We start from the raw sequence: 22,306 nt of genomic DNA, 5'->3' as shown, positions 1-22,306 counted from the left end.
TCCAATCTATTTTCTGTCGGCTAAACTTGGCATGCTGATCCAGAAGGCGGAACCAGAATTTTTTTTTCGGACATGCGTGTGTAAACATAAAAGGGTCAATACACTCGAGAGTAGGGGGGGGGGGCGCTTTTGTCTCTTTCGACCTTTGGGCTAATTGCGACCACTGTATCTGGCGGCATTCTGAACCTCACTTTATTTTTCCGTGTCCGCCGGAGAAATCCACCTTATACGCTTATCAAAGGATAAGGCAACGCATTCTCTGGCGTCAATTTCCGGATAGTAGGCGGAATAATCTCCGTCGGTTCCTATGTCGCTACTACTCGTACTCGGTTTCTTGCACCCACGTACCACTGCGTCCATTTTCGATGCGCCCCACTTCATTTGAATGTCGTGCTCGCCCGAAAATTGTAACTGCGAAGTGTCCGAGGAAACCACGCGCCAAAGACCGAAGGACCAAATGCTATTAGAATATTCCGCACCCGAAGCGCCGCCCCAGCTTCGCAAATTGGTTTGTAAACAGAGGCTCTCCTTGGGATCCCTCGCAAGCATTGTTGACTGTGACTGCTCGTGCTGCTGTCTTGCCGGATAGCTAGTGCACACAAAAGACCGCACCCACATAATCGGCTTATCAGCATAGGCCCATCCGGACTACCCGTCTTCACTGCACTGTATACCTAACTATCGTTAATGCAACAGATGCAGCCTGCAAGCGCGTAATTCTTCTAAAAAGTCAAACACTATCTATGCCTTATTTCACGAGGTCGGGAACGTCGTTTCGGCCCGTTTCTCACCAAGTAAGGAGGGCCGATCGTGGAGATGGCGTAGTTTAAGCTGGTAAACTGGATTGATCCCAGACACAATTTAAACCGCGGTCAGGTAGATCACGTGGTGGGTGTGTCAGCGTCTTGTCGCGCAGGCGCACAATTTATATATGCTTCGAAACGCGGCGCAGAACATGGACAGTTTTGTAGTATTTAAATAACCACTTCACGAACACTGTGTGCCTTGGACCTACACTACACACACACACACACACGCATATATATACTATATATATAGGGGTTTTCTTCGAAGTTCAGCACGCAGGACCCGACGTAACATACGCAGGAAAGAGACAACCAACTTTTTGGAAGACTTTTTTACTGGACGTTTTCGGCTAGTAGACTCGCCCGAGTACAGTAACGCATTACTGTACTCTGACGAAGGCTGGTCCAGCAGCCGAAAACGTTAAGTAAAGAAGTCTTCCAAAAAGTTCTTCGTCTCTTTCATGCATATATATCTGTGTATATATATATATATATATATATATATATATATATATATATATATATATATATATGCACGGGCGCATCATAAATCTTTGCCCGATTTCTTATTAGCCAAAATACGGTACACAGAGGTAATAAGAAATATCGCGCTAGTCTAGGTATCTTACACTATTTTTTCACGTAGTCCCCCAATCGGTTCAGCCATTTGTCGCAACAATAAATTTGAGATGTCCCTGTGGTAGCAGGGACGCACGGGGCCTCCCCGAACGCTCATTTTCATATCAAGTGTTCACGGTTCTTTTGCAAACTCGCCGCACCACCATCTCACACTTCTCAAAGCGAGAAATCTTTGGACGTACGTGGGCTGCATTTCCCAGTGGATTTCAATGGGCGGTTGTCTTTTACTCCATTGAAAATGAATCCCACTCCGTTGCTCGTGGGCAGTGGACGTGTGGAGCCCAACCTATTTCAATAACTGACAGCAGCGCCGTGCCGCGGAGCTACCGGCAGATAAGGACAGGCAGGTCCAAGAAAAGTACAACGCTGGCAATCGATATGTTGACTGCGCATTTACAGCCGTAATCTGGATAAAAAACGAAATATGGAGAAATAGCGTCTGATTCGCCCTCGTATATATATATATATATATATATAATGCTTTGCTGAGGCGTAATGAATTAGTAAGAATGAAAAACAAGTTGGCCAGCCATCCAGCGATTGAGTGCTTTATCAAACCTTCTTTCAACAAAATGCAGCAGCATCCGACTCCTGGAAGCCGTGAGCAAATTGCACGTGCTATTGAGCAGAATCAACTCCCCGGGACGGCTGCAAAATGCTGAAGAACAGAGTGAAATCAACGGCCACCAAGATGATGATGATGATGCTGATGAAAATATCCCTCATAAAAGGGAAGGGGGCAACGGGATAGAGGGTGGGCGGAGGAACTCCTTGTAGTGGGCTTCCTCCATCCTCTCAGCCCACTCCAGGATGGCCTCCTGGAAGTCGGGCCTCGAGCTACGCAAGGCAGCCTCCCACTGCTCCTCACTAGATATTTAGTGATTGTGGAACGGGGGAAGGGGGTGCTTAGAGCAGCCCCACATGATGTGGCTTAAGTCTGCTTTGGGAGAGACGCACAATTTGCAAGAGGGAGGAAGGTAAATGGAGGGATCAATGCGGCGGAGCCGGTAAGGGGAGGGCAAGGTGCGAGTCTGCAACTGTCGCCACAGAACTTCACACCTGCGCAGCGAAAGGTTAAACGGTCTAATCGGTTGTGTGTGCAGATATCGTGGTAGGTAATAAGCCGATAATGCGCTGTAAGCGGCGCCTCCTCCGTAAAGAGGTCCGACACATGCGATGCCTGAGCCCGGAATGCAAATCCTCGGGCACTGGCTTGAGCCGCCTGATTTTCCACAAGGTCCGCATGAGCGGGAGTCCAGATTAATGCTACATTTTGGTGGTAAGGAAGGGCCAAAAGGAAGGAAAGGGCTGGCTTAGAGACCCTGCCAGCCCTGAAGTTATGTATGAACTCCTGAAAACTGCCGGACAACGCTAAGAAGCTCCATCGCATTCCGAAGAGGCATACAACCTGCGTCCAGTACCGAATACGCACTATGCGAGGCTTGGTCCATTTGCCAGCGGAACGTTCGAGACAAGCGAACTCTCCATCGAGCTGACTTTTGCTGACTTCACAATTAATCCTGATATTTCCTTCACTTCTCTTCTATACAGAAGAAGGTGCCATAAGCGTTGAGAATCACTGGAAAGACTTAACGTGAAACATATGATTAACATGAAAATCTTCACAAACAAATAGTGGATGACTCAGCGCCACACTTAAGCGCGAAACGAATGGTTCGACGCCTGCGCAGTTCGATGGCGGGGTAAAGCTAATGCTCGGACGGGACGAGTAAACGTTCGTCGGGCCCCTCTTTCGACGCGAGTCTAGGGGTCCACGTGGGGCGTGGAGCTACGGAGAGATCGGCGTTCTCCGCATGCTCAAGGAGGGCCTGGAATGTTCCCCTGCACAATGGCCGTGGGCCCGATGGGAGCCGCAGATCCCCGGGGGCTCGCCGTCCGACGATTGAGGCGCCGGAAGGCATGACACCGTACGGCTCCTTTCGAGCAAAATGAGCTGGGAATTTTCGCAAGAATGTGGGCCAGGGTCTCATCCGCCGGGCAGTGGATGAGACCATGGCCCACATTCTCTCGCTCGATGGAAAACCGTCGGCGTTGCTCAAGCAAGTATTATCTGTTCGCTTGCGAAAAGTGGTCGTGGCGTACAGTGAACCGAACGCTCGGCTTTAAAACGCGCCGTCGGTAATTGGGTCCCCGGCTGGTCGGGTAACTTTCGTTCGGGTACACCGTTGTGCCCTGCACGAACCGCAGCATGACGAACGAATGAAGATGGTCAGCCCATATTTTGGCTCGTAACTGTTCTTCGCAGTAAGAAAACAAGCACGTGACACGGCGCAAGGACGTGCAGGGAAAACAAAAGAATTAACAGGCACACGAGCCGCATGCAGACAGCGCAAGAACGAGCGCAAAATATATAGGGCCAAGGTTTCGTAAACTTTCGCTTCACTGCACGCCAGCCACTCCGGACAACTTAATACAGGGCTCAGAAATCGGCTTGCACAGCCTTCTATATCGCAATTTTTTTTTCCTTTTGTTTCCGTGATTCTGCTGACTGCCGGGGATGACGTAAGTTTCACGAGTGACGTGGTCAGGCAACGCGCTTCCGCACAGAAATTAAATGGGCCTCAAGATATGTACTCCGGGGTTCTAATGATTAAAGCTTTAGCCTTTGATTGCCGAGATCAGAGAGACCCAAATGACCCCGCACCGGGGCTTCCCCGATGCTCCTCACTTAGTGATGGGCACCTTACGGTGCCCTTGTGCACGCTCTTACAGCACAGATATTTCCGTGCGCATGACAGCCGTCAGAGAAAGAAGCGCTAAACTTATCCCAGCAAGCGCATAGTGCTAAGCATGGAGGGTTGCGCTAGTATGACCGACTGGGTGAAGGTATTTCTTAATGTCCACGACTTGCTGGTCTCATTGAGCGCTAACACTGACGAAGCCAGCAGTATAAGACCACCAGCGACGCCACCGGAGTTTCCGCAGTTTCTGCACAAGCCTCCCAGGACTTTCCTTCACAAGGGCGCTGCCTGAAAGTTACGAAGTTGGCTTTCTCGACTTCACGCATTACTTTGGCGACAAGCACACCTGCTGGAAATATACACTGCGGTTCCTGAACAAGGACCTTCTAACTTTCACATCTCAGCACTCGAAGCTCGTGAAACGCGCCATCGCGCTAACCACCACGAGGAATGCCTTAGCTCGTTCCTGTCCTCATCAAGTCGCGCTGAGCTTCGCTCATAAAGTTGATGGATTGACGAAGGCAGGTTTTCCAGAGCAATTCCTGTCAGGGCTGGCTGAAGTAATTTCACCAGAATCACGTTTGCCAAGAAATAAAGCTCAGCCAGAGAAAAAGGATCCATAGGTGGGCGAGTGCGGTTTGTGTTTCTTCTTCTTCGTTCTTTCCGTTTTTAGCGCTACAAGTTTTCATGTATAACTCAGCCAGAGGTTGACAGGGCGAAAGTGTCCGCGATCCCCTACCTACACGGCATCTCTCGCAGGCTGAAGACGGCTGCCGCTCGCGCGGAAGTGGGTGTGGTGTACTCGGCGCGCATAAAACAGGGTTCCCTCTTCAGGCGAGTGAACGCCTCTCGCTCAAAGAAACCGACCCGCGGGAAGAAAAAAACATACGTGCAACACGCTTCGTCCTTTGCAAGGCAGAGATTGGGATCGAGGTTGCAACGTCGTGTTGAGGCCCGTATGCATCGAGCCGACGAGCCGTTGCATGAACGACCGCTCGCGTGAACGTGCCAGCAACCCTGGAGAGAAGACCGGCTGCAATTGACTGTCCCTTGTGCCCAGTGCGGATGCATGCAGTCCTCACTTCCACCAGACGCGTACCGCCCGCAGGTACCGCGATATCCGCGCTCGGGAAATATCTGAGGCGTTCTTAATGCATTCCACAGACCCCGCATGCGTTAGTTCACCATTGCTGGCATTAACCGACGAAAGGATTTGCTTTCTCCACAGCTAAGCAATAGCTGAGATATTCATTGTTCTAGATGCGGTAGGAAGCGTGCCCGTGTTTTACCCCCATCCCCGCCCCACCCCCATCTCTCTACTAAAATGGGCATATATGTATGCTCGCAAAAATACACACTTTGTTGGCAGTCAGGGCCTGTCCTGTGCGTCTTGTCTCGTTTTGTCACGCTGTTTCCCCATAATGACGAAATACCAAGAAGCTCACGCTGAGACCCCTTTATAGCATGCGCGCTATGCATATGCTTTTCTGCGCACGCTTTGATCGGTTTGCTTTCTTGTTCTGTTGTTACGAAATTTATTTAGAATTGCACCACTGTTCACTTCTAGCTTCGTGCGTATGGCTCCTGTTTTACACCATCAGGTGTTGGTGTCTCTAAAGAGCGCGGCGAATGTATCACCGACGTATGACGAACAAACCCATAATTCCGCCTTGCTGCGCTCGCGCATGCGCTCGGAGAGTACCGTATACCGTATGGCGTGGATTGCAGTAACAACAATTCAGATTACCTAACCTCATCGCGCGGCCGGGTCCTTATAGGAGCACAAAACAGCAGAAGGCAAACGAGAGCATTATGCATCGAGGCCAATGGCTGCAGGTCACTTGGCCTTTTTGTTCGGCCATTGCTGAAACGCAGCGAAGCCGATGGTCACCTGCTCCGCGGTCAGCGGCTCGCGCAACGATAGACGACCCGGTTGTCCTATTATGCTCCTTTTGTTTATCACCAGCCGCAGCGGCGGCGTCGCGCGTGCTTGCCCTCTCGCACCAACATTAGCTTTTCACTCCCCGACCGGGCGCAGTTCCACGCAACTCAGTCCTTGTGCGTCTTGTGTTCCCGCGCGACTCGCTTCCACGGCAGCGGGCGGCTTTGTTGCCAGCACGGACCGAAGAAAGTGATCGACGATAAGCCTGAGGGCGCGCGGTGGACGACTAGCGAAAAGAAACACGCAAAAATGGCCGCCGTATAAGACGACACTGGAGTGCACGCGTAACGATATCGAGAAAAATTTGTTTTTATGCAGTTGTTAGGGTTATTTACGTATAAATTCGCATATTACACAACTGACTGCACGTCAGGACAAATGGAGGTTACTGGCCTCCCTACTGGGCCCAACGCCTACCAGGCGGCACGGTAGCATCACCTTCGCTATGCACAAGAAAATGTGTCATTCAGTGCATGGAAAACCAAACGTAGTAACAACGACGTTAACAAACATCATCATTTCGTAAAGTTGGAATATAATTGAATTTGGAGTCAATACTGGTCGTTCAAGTGGAATAAAAGCAAAAGGGTTTACATAGTATAGTACATTAGGTAAAAGAACAGAACAGAACCAAAACCAGCGTGTACCATGAATATATTTATATATATATATATATATATATATATATATATATATATATATATATATATATATATATATATATATATTCGAATGAAGTCTCGACATCCGCTGAAACATGAATAAATCATTCTACACGTTCGTCTACTTCCCTATTAACATTTGACTCTACGAAAAAAAAAAAAAAAGCGCTTTGTTCCGGTGTATATATACATATGCGAGCTGATCCGCATTCTTCAATGAACCGATAAATGCCGCGTATAAGCGTCATCGCTGCTCCGTTGCCACGCCGTCGCAAGAAGGCGATATGCCCGTCAGCCCCGAATAGACGAGAAAAGAACTGAGATCAAGGAAGCGATTTTGAGTTCAGCCATCATGGAGATTATTATGCAAAAGCCAGAGATACGTAACAAGACGCCCGATGATTGGTGGAGAAGGCTGACAGGTCTTTTGAGCCATCGCGGATATTTAGGTCGCAAGCTTTCCTCTACGGCCAGGTGTCGCCTGTCAGCACCTCGATACAACGAGGCAATCTGTATAAGCGGCCGCCCATCATTCCAATGGCTACATGCATAGCGGTTGCAGGAACCAACGGTGAAATTAAACTTCTAACAACAAAAGGAGCTTGGATTTGGTCATATAAGGAGGCAATGATTGCTGTAAGCCCTCACAAACTAAGGAACACGACAAACTAACTGCTAATGTAACGGTACCTAAAACGCGACAAAAGCTTTACCCTTATCAAATTTCATTTTGTAACGAACACTCTAGTCTTTTATGCCAGAGAGCTCGTCTAGAGGACTGTCTATGATTGTCAAGCATATGTAGGCATTGCCGAAGGTGGTGAATTTTAATCTTTTACTCTTTTTTAACACGTGATTTTTTTACAGGACGCATATTATCGAGGCATAATTGCACCGCTTCATCCGATCGTTTCCATGCACTGTCTTATGTGATGTTCTTTTGTTTTTGTTATCTCAGTTCAGATGTTCACCTGCAGTCGATCATCGTAACCTACGTTGTTGCACATGCAGTGATCGTCAAATTGGATCATGTGGTTTCCAACGCGACGACACAGCAACGCACCTGGAATTTAGTATTTCATATCACGATAGATGTATTTTTTCATTGAAATTGGTCTCTACATCTGCAGCTTGAGTGGCGAAGACTTCAACATAAATAACAAAATTGAAAATTTAGTAATTCATAATTATGCACTCTTACCAACCCCCTCCAGGTACTGAGAGCATGGTTAGCCTTAGAAGTCCAGCTCCCAAATTTTGCTACATTAGTCCGCAAGCTGCAGATCTGTTGAATGCGTGAGTCTCCCTGTATGAAGTGTAAAGTGAAATCGTAGCTGTTGTTGTGTGTAACAAATCTGGAGTCAGAGTTCGTGATCTGGATTGCGTAGTTTTCGAGCTCAAATCTGCCACACTGCAAGAATTACTGATTCCAGTTTATTGGTGGTGCTGAAGGTTTCCAGGATCGAAAAAGTCGAGGGGTTGCATTCCAATGGAGCAGGGTCACACAAAGCCAGGTAAGTTCATACAAAAGCACTTTTTTTTTCTTTAGCACCATGTTCATTTTCGCAACAGCCTTACCACAACAAAAACAACTGATATCAATTTCGATTTATGCACACTTATTCGCTGATCCTGCTGATTGCGAAAATGTAGTGATCGCGGTATATGCAATGCTCTACTCACTACGTTCAGTCGCGCGTTCGGCATTCGTCCTCTCGGCGTGTTCATCATGTTATCGGTTTTAAATATCTGCGAGTCCAAAGGAAGTTAATCACACTTTTCACCTTGTCAAAAAATCACGCAACACTGTGTGCCTTCTGTCTGGCATCGCATAAACCTACGTCTCTTATGGAATGCTGCTTACTTTAGCAAGGACCTCGCATACGGACACGTGTATGATTTTGCGCCGTCTTCGCACTTCGTTTGATTACAAGCAGCGCCGCAGGCGAGAACAGTATGAAAACGACTCCACTCACCATCAGTGCCCGGGACCGCGCCGCTACTTTGAAGCGCCTCCAACACCTAACGAGGCACGCCGTCACAGGCGCCTCATCACTCCCAGGAGCCGCGTCACGACCGAGCGCCACGGTCGTGGGCGTCGTCGTAACAACGTCCATCGTCACCACCATCATCCACAGTCGAAAACCGGAGTCGCCGGTCACACGGCCGTCGATATCGGAGTCGTTTTTTTTTTCGTCTGCTGGCTCACGTGACCGCGAAGTGGCGGCAAATGCTAGTGGAACAACACCTGTCGCGTTCGAGGCGTCCCGGAACAGCGGAGACGTTCCTACTCCGCCATGGATCCATCCGACGCCGCCGGCGACAGCGAAGGCAGCAGCGAAGAGCGCATATTTCCCGCGCGATTTCCGAGAGTCGACGGGGCAGCCGTCGTGGCGCTGGTCGACGAGGGGCCAGATGAACCGTTCGCCGCCGCCGCTTTCTCCGCTTTCACCGCGCGAGAGCGCCTTCAGCGCATGCCGTCTCTCACACGCCGAGGGGAGCTCCGAGAGCAACAGGCAGCCGAGCGGCAGCGGCGGTGCAAGACAAGCAACTTGCGCCACGCTGATCGTCCGGCTGCGCTGCTCTCCGACATCCTTGCCCCCCGCTCTCTCCCTTATGTGGCCCCTCGCTCTTTTCACGCCCGGCAAGGCAGCTCTCCTCTCTAGGTCAAGTGGCAGACGCCCGCCATCCCCGCCCTCCCGGCTGTTGAATCCTTTCTGTTCTCTTCCGCAGGATCCGTCCGTGTGGTGCACACAGCCGCCCCCGACTTGATCGAAAGCGAAGGAGATGAGGGAACGCGATACGACACCGCCCAGACACAGACGGCGGCGGCGCTGTTACGAAGGGGGTAGAAATGAGGCGGCGGGAAAGGAAGAACGCTGCAATGTCTAATTCGAGCTTTTCTGTTTAGAGTCTTTTGCAGCGCCCACCGGCGCCAACAGTCACCGGTGCGAGTGAAAGTCGGCCACTGGGACCCGCTGTGCGCCGCTGTGGCGCGCTCACGTGCGGCTTGCGTGCTGCTCTCCGCCGGGGGGCCGAGGAACGGCGGCGGCACACTGGGGCTGGCTTTTGTTCGCGTGATTGAAATGATTGCGTAAGTGTTACGCTTATTAGCTCTGCGGTACGAGTGCTTGCACAAGCGCTGTATGTACTAACGTCCGTAGCAAGCACAAAAACAGTAACGGATTGGTAGTCGTGTTCAGAACGGATATGGAAAGAAGGCCTTTGCGGCCGCCGCGGCATAATTAGGTTTCTTCGTTTATTTGTCTGGCTTATTCCAGATCGTTTGGCTAACTTCACATAAATCAGCTACGTGCTATACACTCATTCCGATCTCGCCGGAGTGTACAGGATCTCCAACTGCGCAGGAAACGGCGACATACATTCAGCGCAGTTTTTTGATGACCATATTCAGACAGGCTTCGCAGTAGCGAGGGATAGCATGTGCTGCGAAGAAGCGCATTTGCTGCGCTGCACGACGAGAGCTCTCAGTGGTGACGTCATCAGAAAAGCGCCAACCTCAATGTGACTGCTACGTCGCGCACAACTGACTTAGCCGTAACACGGAGCTGACGTCACGATGGAGCCGACATGAAAAAAAGAAGGCTTCAACCGCCGCCGCCAGTTCGGCTCTAACTCGAGCCACGACGCCAGTGTGAAGCAGTGAGGTGGACACGCTAACCAAGTGTTAACCACCGCACGTTATCAGGCCACTTGCGTACTCGTATGGAACTTGTAGCACACACAATAATGTCTCTCAAAGAGATGACGTCGAAACACCTACTTCAAATGTGACAGTGGTACATAACAGGTGGCGCTGTCTGAATCTTGTAAAATCTGTGCTGCTGATGCGCAATGCTGCAGTCGCCAGAGAAAATGTTGCGCTAAAAAGGCAGAGCATCCAGAAAAATCTGTTAGCAGAGAGCGAATACCGGTTACAGTATTTGAATCGAGTCTCTAAAAAGATGGCCTGTAAGCCAAGAGCTATAGTTTTTTATTATTTTAGAAGTAATCAGCAGGCGAAAACGGCGCTATGACAATAGTTTCGAAAATAAGCTAGTGCTATGTGGGACATAGCTAGATGTGCACAATTTGCAGCGAAGGCAATGCTCCGAAGAATGCACTGACCTCTTTGTTGATAAACAATGCTACGCGAACTCTTGGTTAAGCTACAGTGAGGGACCTAGTGTACTTCTCGTTGATACAGTGAAGCTTGTATTTCCGACACGGCGAACAAAATTGCACGTTCCCGTGAGGTGCAGCAATTTCTAAGAGCTTTACGATTATTCCCACCAGCTTGATCGTGCATGTTCAAGTCTAAACGACAGCATTCGTCAAACCCGCCGTGTTTGCTCAGTGGCTATGGTGTTGGGCTGCTGAGCATGAAGTCGCGGGTTTGAATCCCGGCCATGGCGGCCGCATTTCGATGGGGGCGAAATGCGAAAACATCCGTGTACTTAGATTTAGGTGCACGTTAAAGAACCCCAGGGGGTCGAAATTTCCAGAGTCCTCCACTACGGCGTGCCTCATAATCAGAAAGTGGTTTTGGCACGTAAAACCCTATAAAAAAAGCATTCGTCAACATAGCTTCTGTGAAATCGAGAAATATGACCATGTAAATTCAGCATAAGCCACAATTTCGCTAGAGCGGCAAACAGAGGTGCAATGCATTTCTGGGTGGAATGGCATGCAGCTCTCGTTATCAAAACGATGAGCATATTCGAAAAGCGCGTCTACGTGAAACTGGCGAGTCCTCACGATGTTCTTCCGCTTGACGTGAACGATAAATAAAAGAAATCATGGATGCGTGCTACGAGCTACGCACAGCCGCCTGTAAAGCGAAGAAAGGGGATCGAGTGCTGGCGCTGTTTAACACAGCTTTAAAAAAAGGAAAGAAAAACATAATACAAAACACTTGCGCTTCTCTGCACGGGCAATCAATAACACAGCATGGCTATCAGATAACGCCTCACTAACCGGCAAGCGATGTCCTCGAGGCATGCGACACATGTGTTGTACTACGAATGCAAGCTATTGCTGGTAACTTCCGAGCTAGCGCAAAAAGATTTGTTTTAGATAGGCTCCACTCACAAAACACTGGGAAAACTCAAAGTGTACTCACCAGAATATAGCTGCTCGGCAGACGTAGAAGGCACAATCCTAGGTATCCCCCTATCAGCTAAGTTGGGCCAAACAGTAGAAATCTCTTGTCTTCACCGCTTGCACGCTCAGTAGCTCACTTTTTCAACCAAAAGCACACACAGCAGAGTGCTTCCTGCAGCATCTGCCGCACCCAGGCTTGTCGGTGCAGGCAGTGAATAAACTGTGTACGCGCTTTATGGGGCCCCACACGATTTTTGCTACAAGTTTTGTTGCGCTCTCGGCTTCTTGCTCGTCTTAGCGCAGTGCGCATGCGCGCGCCTCGATAAGGGGAATATCGCCGTTTTCTCCGACTACGAGCATAGATAGTACCGCAATTTTTACGGGAACACATGCATGAAAAGAAGGGGGCATATTTTACAGTGTGGTCACCGGTGTAATGTAGCAATGTGAACCAGGGCTAGCATATGTGTTGGATTCTGCGGTTTTATCGTGCTAGAACCACGTTTTAATTATGAGGCACGCCGCAGTGAGGGGAATCCGGGGTAATTTTCACAACCTGGGAATTTTTAACGTGCCTCTAAACCACAAGACGCTAGCGTGTCTTGGTATATCGATGAAAATGGTAAGAGGCAAATGATATGGCTGCCACTTCTCCTGCGATTTAGATCAAGACATTTTCATGCTTCGTCTTTCCGAAAACTTCCGCAGTAAATTCATGCCACTGATTGAATACATCAGCCTGTTTGCGTCTTCTCACGAGTTAGTCGTGCTAGCCTTCTTTCCCGTGTAGCTCTCGACTCTTACCAAGCATTTCAATGCGAAATCTCTTTTAAAACTGATTTTCAATGTTCGCGACTTTGACTGTTCATCAGATGAAAATGTTCCCAACTCTATCCGTCCCACTTGGGCCGTTCATCTCAACTTCACTTCAATCAGCAGCTTCCTCACAATCTTATATCTGTTTGATGCGTCGTCTACGGTCGTACTCTGTGCTCAACAGGGGCTTAATTCACAAAGCTTTTCTTTCGTAAGAGCTGTTTGCTATTTGCCGGCGGTCTCTGCTAACATACATCCAACGTCCCAATTGGCAGGCAACTACTTTTATGAACTATCTTACCTTAAGATTTTCTGTGCGAATACCAGACCTGTTCCTTTAATTTGGCTGCCTTCTTGTGCCGTAGGCGTATATATCCTAAAAAAATATTCGACAGACTTCCAGTTCTTGCAGTATGCGTGGTCACCGGTCTCCAATTTAAATCTGTCGCCTTCGTACCCTGAGGAGTCGTGCAGTTTTACGACTTTCCACGGTTGACTCGCCATGTTCGAAGCTGTATTCGGCTGTGCATATTCTTCTGTGCAATTCATCGTAACACGAGCTGGTGGAATATTTGTAGCTCTGCGTTTCCTGTCACCTAAAGAGATGAACCTTTACATTGCGTAGATTTCAAGGTCTTAATGCTAATCAATGAAAATAGTGTTGTAATAAAATTATACGATCTAGGTGTAAGTTTCTGTAAGCAGACAAATACTGCATTCACAAATGGTTCTTTTTAATACTTAGGAAGTTAAAACTGCATATGGCGGCAGAACACTGCCTGTTGTGAAATTCTGGCTGCCCTTTCTGTGTATGCTTTTCTCTCGAGACGTTTAACTGATCAAGCGTAAAGAATTCCACAGTTGAACCAATAGAAGTGATGGAGACACTGCATTGTTTTTGCTGCAGCGATATCAATGGACGAGACAAGACACCTAAAAACTGATAAACCAAGCACGTGGCTTCGTGCTTAAGTGTGCAATCTTGGGTACAAGACAAAAGTGTTTATGAACGGAATGAAGCTAAACGTATAACTAACGGTCGCACATATCGCATCCGGTAGCAAAGAGTTCTTCAAACACTTCACAAAACCGGTGGCCGTGGGCGCGATCTCTGAGGCCACGCAACAGATAACTGTCGCGAAATCTCCTGTTCGCATCACTTGGCCTCTCGGAAGGCCGGCTGGTCCAATTGGGCAAGCTGCGGAAACCGCAGGGGCATCTCGTCCGCCTTGAGCCTGGGCAGCCGGAATGACTCCTCCGGGTTCGAGGAGTCCATGAAGTCGGCAGTCAGTCCCACGCCGAACAGGAGCTCCTCGCCGCCCAGGCCGCTCACCTCTTCCTCCACGGGCGACCCAACTCGCTTAGCTTCGCTCCTGCAAAAGGGTACCACGCCTCAATTGCGAGAACACACAGAAGCAGGCACTTCGAAATTTTTCGGCTGCCTACCAATTGGCCGAGAGACGCACCCTGCCTGTGCGCAAAATGAGACCGAATCTCCTCATCGCCGAAGTAGGGCACGGTGTCTGTCATTACGCAAATGAATTCATATACGAGGTTCTTTCGCCGTGCTGTCAATGTGGAGCCTTCAACACTGACTCCAGGTACCCAAATTCCGTTCATAGCGTCCTAGAGAGCACCAACAAGACAAGTTCAGGCCAAGAGGATGCCACCACTTGGCGCGAGGAAGGCAGCAGTGCCGGATTAAGAGGTTTGGGGTCAGGGCTAAATCTGCGTCCAAGCCCTACTGATTATGATAATGGTGATGATGGTGATGACAACAATCGTGGTGATTAGATAAGATGGCAGATATTTAGAGTAATAGGAGCTTCGCCTGCTGTTTCATTTGTATTCTCAGAGAAAACTGCCTATAACATACATTCGAGGGTATCCTGCATCTTTATGAGACACTTTCAGCATTACTGCTTTCAAAAAAGGCGTGCCTCATTGCTTTTGTTAGGAAGTTGTCTAATGCTTATTGTCTAAGGACACACCGCTATCTTTTAACCACAAAGTTAGTCCCAAATCGACGAACTGCTCCATCACCATAACTCAGAAAAAAGTGAACCTCATGTTCGATAGCAACGAATATTTTACTTAAGCATGCACACTTTAAATGGCTCTGCATATGTAGCATACAATCTAGGGCGAATACATGAAAGCTCATGTACTAGAGGTGACTGCTCATCTCTTATATGGGAGAATGCAATAGAGGAAGCTTGCTTACGGGCGCTCGCCGAGCACTGGCAGAGAGCCGCTATGCACAAAAGGCAGCTTAGCTTGCCTCCTCGCACAAAATATATTTTACCTTTATTTCTGGCAAAACTAAACTGTTTTAAAGAATTCTTGTAGCGCATTCTTTGGACGACGTCCTAGCACTTCTAGTGTACAACCAAATTCACTAAGGGGCCCTGGTGAGAGGGGCCCTTTAAAATTGTTGAGGGGCCCGTAAAGAAAACATTTTCCATGGGGCCCTCTTGCATTCGTGGTCCCGGGACTCCAGCCTTCTCAGCCTCTGGGTGAATCCGGCCCTCGAAGGCAGAGCAAGGAATTACTGAGGTCATCCGTATATTTCGTGCGGGATGCCGGTGCATCAACGCAGTGCATGCGCAGTGCACTGTTTAATGGTGCATGCACAGCTACTATCTATATTTCACTAAACTACAAGGAAATCCAGGACTCAGTAACATCTATTTCTACCAAGAAGGTAAGTGCAGTAAAAAGAAAACTTTCTGCTGCTTCAAGACTATTCCGGAATTCTCTTACAGAATGCACATGAACCAAAGGCACTAGGACATGCAACTAAGAAGGCGGAAGATGTAACATTCTATTCGACGGCATTATGCGGCATTATTAAGGCAGTACTGATTCTTTCGTTACGCCTGTTATGTTTACGGGTTTTTAACAATCTTTTTTAGCCAAACCATATGGCACAATAGCACTTCTGTGAGCATTCTTGCATTTGCTGGAAGCAGCGATTAGTTCTCACTTCCATGAAAAAAAAATCTGCCAATAGCCTACGTATCGGCGCGCTGCATATCAAACTTGGATTTTACGGGAGCTTTAATTACCTCCAAGAAATGGCGTAATTAAATATTGAATATCGATTGAATATAGAATAGAGTATCTAATAGCCAAGCACAGACGCATATATTTACAGAATGAATATTTATTCGGTATAATTATGTACCACGCCTTTTCTGACTAGTACAAGCACACAGATAATTATCAGGGCCGAAGAATGGTTTTAAGATCAAGGGACTGAATTCACAAAGCGTTTTCTTCATAAGTGCTCCTTGTAATGGGCCAGCCGCGTTCACTAATAGTATGTGTCCGGTCAGGATTGGTTTGGATGGGCTCTTACGAACAATTGTAGCTGAAGAGCTTTTTGTGAATACGGGCGAAGATCAACAATTATCATTTTCTAAATGTACGAATACCCTCGCTACTTTAGAGCTTGGTACAAATTTTCGAAGAAGGAATCACTACTGTATGACTTGCTTTCCAAAACGGCTACCTGAATAGTTGCCGCAAAAAAGTCAGAAAATGTGAAAACAGAATAACATAGGCTGCTAAAGAACTCTGCCGTAAACACATGCAAAAGGGCCTGTGGCAAGAAAAAAAAACAAATAACACCACAGATTGTCGCGTGACAGATAAAACTGCTACATGAATAGACTGCCGAAATCCTAAATTGCAGGCCGAAGGGAAAGGTCACAATTGTCTTGTAGGCCTGCAACACGGAACCCAAAATCAGCCTTACATTACCCATTTTGTCTCTGCGTTCCTTCAAAATCATTTGTCGTTTTCTCACTTTCGATAAATTGAATACTTTGTTTAAGAGAATGAGGACAATGACCAGAATAATATCGGCTTCGTTAGAAACATTTGGTGAGTGAATATTCGAAAATGCCCAATATAAATAGATAATTTTCAATTACGAATAGAAACATACAAAGTGTTCAATTCGGCTCTTGTTCTGAACTTCAAATACTCGCCTACCCCTGCGAAAAAGTGTTACAGTGTTCGTTTAAGGCATATAAAGTAATGCTTAGCTCGAAGGCGAGCGATCAGTCTCTCTCTCACCTTCACTGGCCTATCCACGAGTTATTTTTCTTCCTCGCCGCGTACTTTTCTAGCAGACACGAGCACACTAACCCCGTGAATACCAAAATATACATTGACGCTCCTTTCCTTGTCTGAATGCACCATTAACTTCCAATTATCAGGACTGCGCGCTTTGTGGCTCTGCGGTGGTTCCGCCGCACGCTAAGTGCGAAACACAACAGTAGGTGCATGTTTTTAACTTATTCATTTATTTATTTATTTCAAAAACGTTCAAGTCCAAGGGCATTACATAAAGGAGTGGTTATTACTTGGAGTAGTGAACAGAAGAGGCAAACTTAACAAAGAAGAAAAGATAATACAACTCTACTGTAGTTGCCTAAGTACGGGTAAGCATTGTGCCTTTGCTAATCTCCCCGCATATACGAGACGACTTATGTTGTTTGCCGCTATTGACGAAGGAGTAGACGGTCCATTGGCCTCCTAATCTGTTTTGGCTCTTTATTCGACCGGTATAAACCCTTAATAACCCATATCGGTCATTATCGACCTGAATGGACTCGATCCGGCCATTATCGACCTTTATCAACCTTTATCGGTCGTTATCAACCTTATAAGAATTGCCGTGGCCATTATAAGGCTTTAACACTCTTTAGCACCTCATGTATCTGTATCGAACAGTTATCAACCGCGATCAGACCCATATAACCCCTCCCAGTCCTTTTCATGCTTATCAATTCATTCACTGCTTATAAGTCTGTGTTGTGCGAAAACACAGACGACGTGGTAGTACACATTCATATGGTTCAGGTATATACGCCTTCTGCAAACGCGGGTCTTTATAATGGTGGGTAAGAAACTCGCCCTCACTGAGCGTCACGCTTCACGCGTCAGCGATGGTTTTCCTCAGTGAGTCGACATGGAAATGCTTCTGGATTTAAACACACGTATCTCAGATGGCACTTTTAACATTTGTGTCGGTAATGGCAGTGACGGAGGTGGGAAGGTAGTTCCATGCAGCACTAGTTTTACGGATAAAGAGCAATTATACAGTTTAACAATATGGCAAGGCAACCTTACACCTATGATCCATACGCAATGAAATGTACAAAGCGGCCTCCTGTTAAAGAAAACACTCACTTGTACACCTTTGAGATGGAAGAAGAAAAAGCTCGAAGCGTGCAGATGTGCTTTGCATCGGCTCCGTAATTTCAAATTTTCCAAGCGTCCAAAATCTCCTGGTACCACTGGGATCAGCGGAATATATTTCTAAACATCAAGGGGATCCTACGGAACCGAACTTCCGTGAGCCGCAGTTTTAAGACCAACGAGAGCCCTATTCGTTCGGCCACGCCGATGGCAGGGTTAGCCCTAACGCCGAACGCTGGCGCGCGGGAGCTCGGAGACCCGCAAGCAGCCACCGTGTACGGTGAGCTGTGGGGGCGACCCAGCCCAGAACGCTACGATCGCAGGAAACCCAGGCACCATTGCCCACCAACCCACCGACACCGAAACCATGGAAGTTGTATCTGAGAGTCAACCGAGACCCCTGCCTGACGAGGCCTTGCCTGGGCCGTCTCCCGTCCTCTCGGAGCAGCTCCACAATCAAGAATCTCAGTGGCAAACGGTCGTTTCCCTTCATCGGAAATGCAGTCTTCAGAAGCAACAATCCACTGGTGAGCAAGACCCAGTCGGGCAAACCCCGCCATCGAAAGCCACACCGTTAGGGCTAGCTCTAACCCAGGCGCCAGCCGCCGCCGCGAAAGCCACGTCGCAAGCTACCTGCGAAGAGCGCGGAGCCGGAACACCTATTGCTAAAGACGCGGCTGCAAGGAGCAGGCCTCACCGACGCGCGCCTCCACTCCCGCGCACTGACATTAAAATCATTATCCGCCAGACCCCGGGCCTCATAGTTCGAAAACTACAGACCCACCAGGTGGCCAAGGCGATCGTCCAGGCCACCGGAGGTGCGCCGACCTGCAATGGGGATGATTTCATCGTCCGCCTGCGACACGGCTCGAACATCATCACCGTGAGCACCCGTCACGAGGCCACGGCGGCCACCCTCATGAAAATTATGAGCCTCACCTTTCACGGACGAGCACACCCTGTGAAAGTGTATCTATCAACACCCGAGGGCCTGCTTAAAGGTGTCGTACACGGCATCGACGCAGGCACCAGCGAACAAGAGCTTATGGCGAATCTTCGTGTCTGCACACATGGAGTCCGCATCGTGCTGGCCCGTATGCTCGTACAATCCCAGACAGCCCTACTCCACTTCGAGGTACCCCAGGTGCCTAGATATGTGTATTACTACGGATTGGAGATGCCTTGCCGAGACAACCAGCCGACAAGGCAGTTCTGCTCCATCTTTAGAATCACCGGACACCGACCAGACGTCTGCCCCAACCCAACGGTTCGTGCTTGCAACGTTTGCAACCACATTAACCCAGACGCCGGACACACTTGTGTTCCGAGGTGCGCCCTGTGCGGAGGGGCCAATCTCACTGCCGCAACAGAGTGCAACAACAAGCTCAAGCGCATTCCACCCAGATGGAAGCCTGCCTCCACCATCACACCCAAAACCCAACGACACCCCTGCCCGGTCACTCAGTCGACCAAGGCGGCTGACCTTCGCCCGCGATGGTTCAGCTCCGAGCGGGAAGACTCCGACTACTCGTAGTCTCCGAGCATCTACGGATCCCGGTCCGGTTCCAACCCAAGGTCCAGGTCCCGCTCCTGCTCTCGCCCCCGCTCTCACTTTCGGTCGCCCAGACGGCGATCTCGGTCGACGCCCAAACAAGGACAGCAGGCGGCACCAGCCACCGCGGCACTCAAAGACAAGGGGCCCCAGCAGCACCACCAAGGTATCAAAGGGACCAAGAAAACCTTACTCAAGAAGACTACGACCAAAGAACATGAGGTAAGCTGGGCAGCAGTAGTCTCCCCCTCGCATAAAAAACCACAGACGCCACCATCTGTTAAATTGGAAGAGGAACTCGCCACCATGCGCGCACAGATACAAACACTCACACAGGAAAACAGACAACTCAAACAACAAGTGATACAGCTCACACAAATACCACAACAGACGGATCCGCACAAGGACATCATTGACCAACAAACCATTGTCGATGCCATCCGCACCCAGATGCAAGCCTTCATGGACGCTACACGCGCCCAGTTGGAACAAATAACACAGACTGCAATACAACGCACAGATGCAGCAATAAAACACATGGAACCCACTGTAGATAGCAAGCTTAGGAACCAGCTTCACTCCATAAAACTACGATAGATGCTGCGACAGAACCTTACAAGGCCACACATGTAGCACCACCGAACCAAATCGTAACATCACCAACCACAACGTCCAACAATGCCTAGACGATACAGGCAAGTCAAAGAAAACTTAGAAATTTGGCAATGGAACTGCCGTGGGTACCGGAGGAAGAAAGGGCTGCTTATACAATTGATCGCCCATTCCTCAAAGCCACCGAGGGTCATAGCCCTACAAGAGCCCGGTACCCGACCAACACTACATGGCTACGAAGAATACCACACAAGTCAAGACGACAAGTGGAAGGTAGCCACACTAGTAGACAGAAACATCACAACCATACAACAAAAACCCATAGACGACGTGGACATAATACATCTACTTCTCGAAATAATATACAAAGGCAACCAGAAGCAGAGCGCCTTCATCCTCAACATTTATTGCCCTCCCAGTCAAAGGCGGGCAAACATAGGAAAACTCTTTGGGGGCACCCTCCGCCTCGCTAAAGGCAGTCCCCTAATCATAGGCGACTTCAACGCTGAGAACACGCTATGGGGGTATCAGAGGCAGGATTGGAAGGGTCTCCAGCTACAAACACTAATTGAACAGTGTCACCTCACACTCATCACGGACCCGAACATACCGACGAGGGAAGGGAACAGCGTAACACGCGACACCACTCCCGACCTCGCCTTCATCACTCAAACCACGTGAGCCGAATGGCTAAACACACTGGAAAACCTAGGCAGCGATCACTACATACTTAACATAACACTAGAGACTGGACGCCTCCGCAGGCAGATCGGCACAGCTAAACTCACTGACTGGCGAAAAATCAGGGAAGCCCAAGAACAGGACACCGACACAATCACGAACCTGGAAGACTAGTGCGACAATCTCCGTCGACATAAACAACGCCACGTAAGGGAAATCGCCAGAACGGAAGAGACCCCAGAGGTGCAGCCCCACTAACTACACTTGTGGGATGCCAAAAAGGGCCTTACCCGCCGCTGGAAAAACAGAAATATAACAGGAAACTGAAGACGAGCATAGCAGAAATAACGACGGAAGCAGAAGAATATGCCATGCAACTCGCCTCAGCGAACTGGTATAGATTCTGTGACTCCTTCGGTGGCACGCTGGACACGGCCAAGACGTGGCACATCCTCAAGGCCATCCTGGACCCCACCAAAACCAAAGGAGAAGGACACAGGGCTCTGGAACGGTTACTACACACCTACCCAGGCAGCCAACAAGACCTCATCGATGCCATCAAGACCAAGTGCTATGGAGATCCCACTCCCACACAACCATGTAGAACACCCTACACAGGACAACCCAAGCGACTAATGGACGAACTTATCACCGAAAACGAATTGAGAGCAGTCATCGCAGCCACCACCCGTAACACAGCGGCGGGCATGGACCAAATCACGAATTCGATGATCAGGAACCTGAGCGACAAGTCTATCTCCGCGCTCACGGCCTTTCTCAATCAACACTGGGAACAAGGTACGGTACCGGCGATGTGGAAACACGCACGAATAATCATGATCCCTAAACCGGGCAAGAAATTGGCATTTGAAAACCTTAGACCCATATCGCTCACGTCCTGCGTCGGCAAGGTGTACGAAAAAAATATAAACACGAGACTACAGAGACACTTGGAAGATAACAAAGACGTGCCGGACACCATGTTCGGTTTCCGCGCAGGCCTGTCCACACAAGATGTGCTACTTCAAATCAAAGAAGAAGTCCTCAGTAACGTTTCCCGCAGCGGCGAACACGTCATCCTACCAATCGACATCAAAGGGGCTTTCGACAACGTCAGCCACCACGGAATCCTAGAAAAGCTGGCCAACACCAACTGCGGCGAGAGAACGTACAAGTATGTTCAGAGCTTCCTGAGCCACCACACGACGGAGCTGAAGATGGGAGAGATCCAGACTCCAGTGTACCACCCTCCCAACAAGGGCACACCACAATGTGCTGACATCTCTCCCGCGCTGTTGAACGTCGCCAGGATCGGTCTCGCAAGCAAACTGCAGGACGTAGCAGGTCTTCAGCACGCAATCTACGCAGACGATATAACGCTCTGGACCACAACAGGGTCCCTCGTTGAAAAAGAAGAAGGGCTGCAAACTGCAGCAAATCTCATCCAACATTACGTCAGCCAACGGGGTCTACAATGCTCCCCCGAGAAATCTGAGCTCCTACGAGTCTGGCGAGGCCGGGGTAACCACACAGTCCCCACAGACCCAACAAGAAGAATCGAGGTACGCCTCAACGGGGGC

The 22,306-nt window shown here is 49.0% G+C and overlaps 2 protein-coding genes across 2 annotated transcripts in view; both read right to left on the bottom strand.

The window, feature by feature from the left end:
• LOC142584799 (NADPH oxidase 4-like) overlaps positions 1-9,682 on the bottom strand; it is a 236,538-nt gene extending 226,856 nt beyond the window's left edge. Inside the window, exon 1 of the mRNA XM_075695072.1 lies at positions 8,728-9,682. Coding sequence (XP_075551187.1) covers positions 8,728-8,883 — 156 coding nt within the window. The 5' untranslated portion in view covers positions 8,884-9,682. The remainder of the gene's footprint in view (positions 1-8,727) is intronic.
• Positions 9,683-13,673: 3,991 nt separating this feature from the next.
• LOC142586142 (uncharacterized) overlaps positions 13,674-22,306 on the bottom strand; it is an 89,129-nt gene continuing 80,496 nt past the window's right edge. The window contains exon 8 of the mRNA XM_075697395.1: positions 13,674-14,043. Within this exon, the coding sequence (XP_075553510.1) occupies positions 14,032-14,043 (12 nt within the window). The 3' untranslated portion in view covers positions 13,674-14,031. The remainder of the gene's footprint in view (positions 14,044-22,306) is intronic.

Source organism: Dermacentor variabilis, chromosome 6 (assembly GCF_050947875.1).
Source record: "Dermacentor variabilis isolate Ectoservices chromosome 6, ASM5094787v1, whole genome shotgun sequence".
Lineage (NCBI taxonomy): Eukaryota > Metazoa > Arthropoda > Arachnida > Ixodida > Ixodidae > Dermacentor > Dermacentor variabilis.
This window is presented reverse-complemented; position numbering and strand designations above follow the sequence as displayed.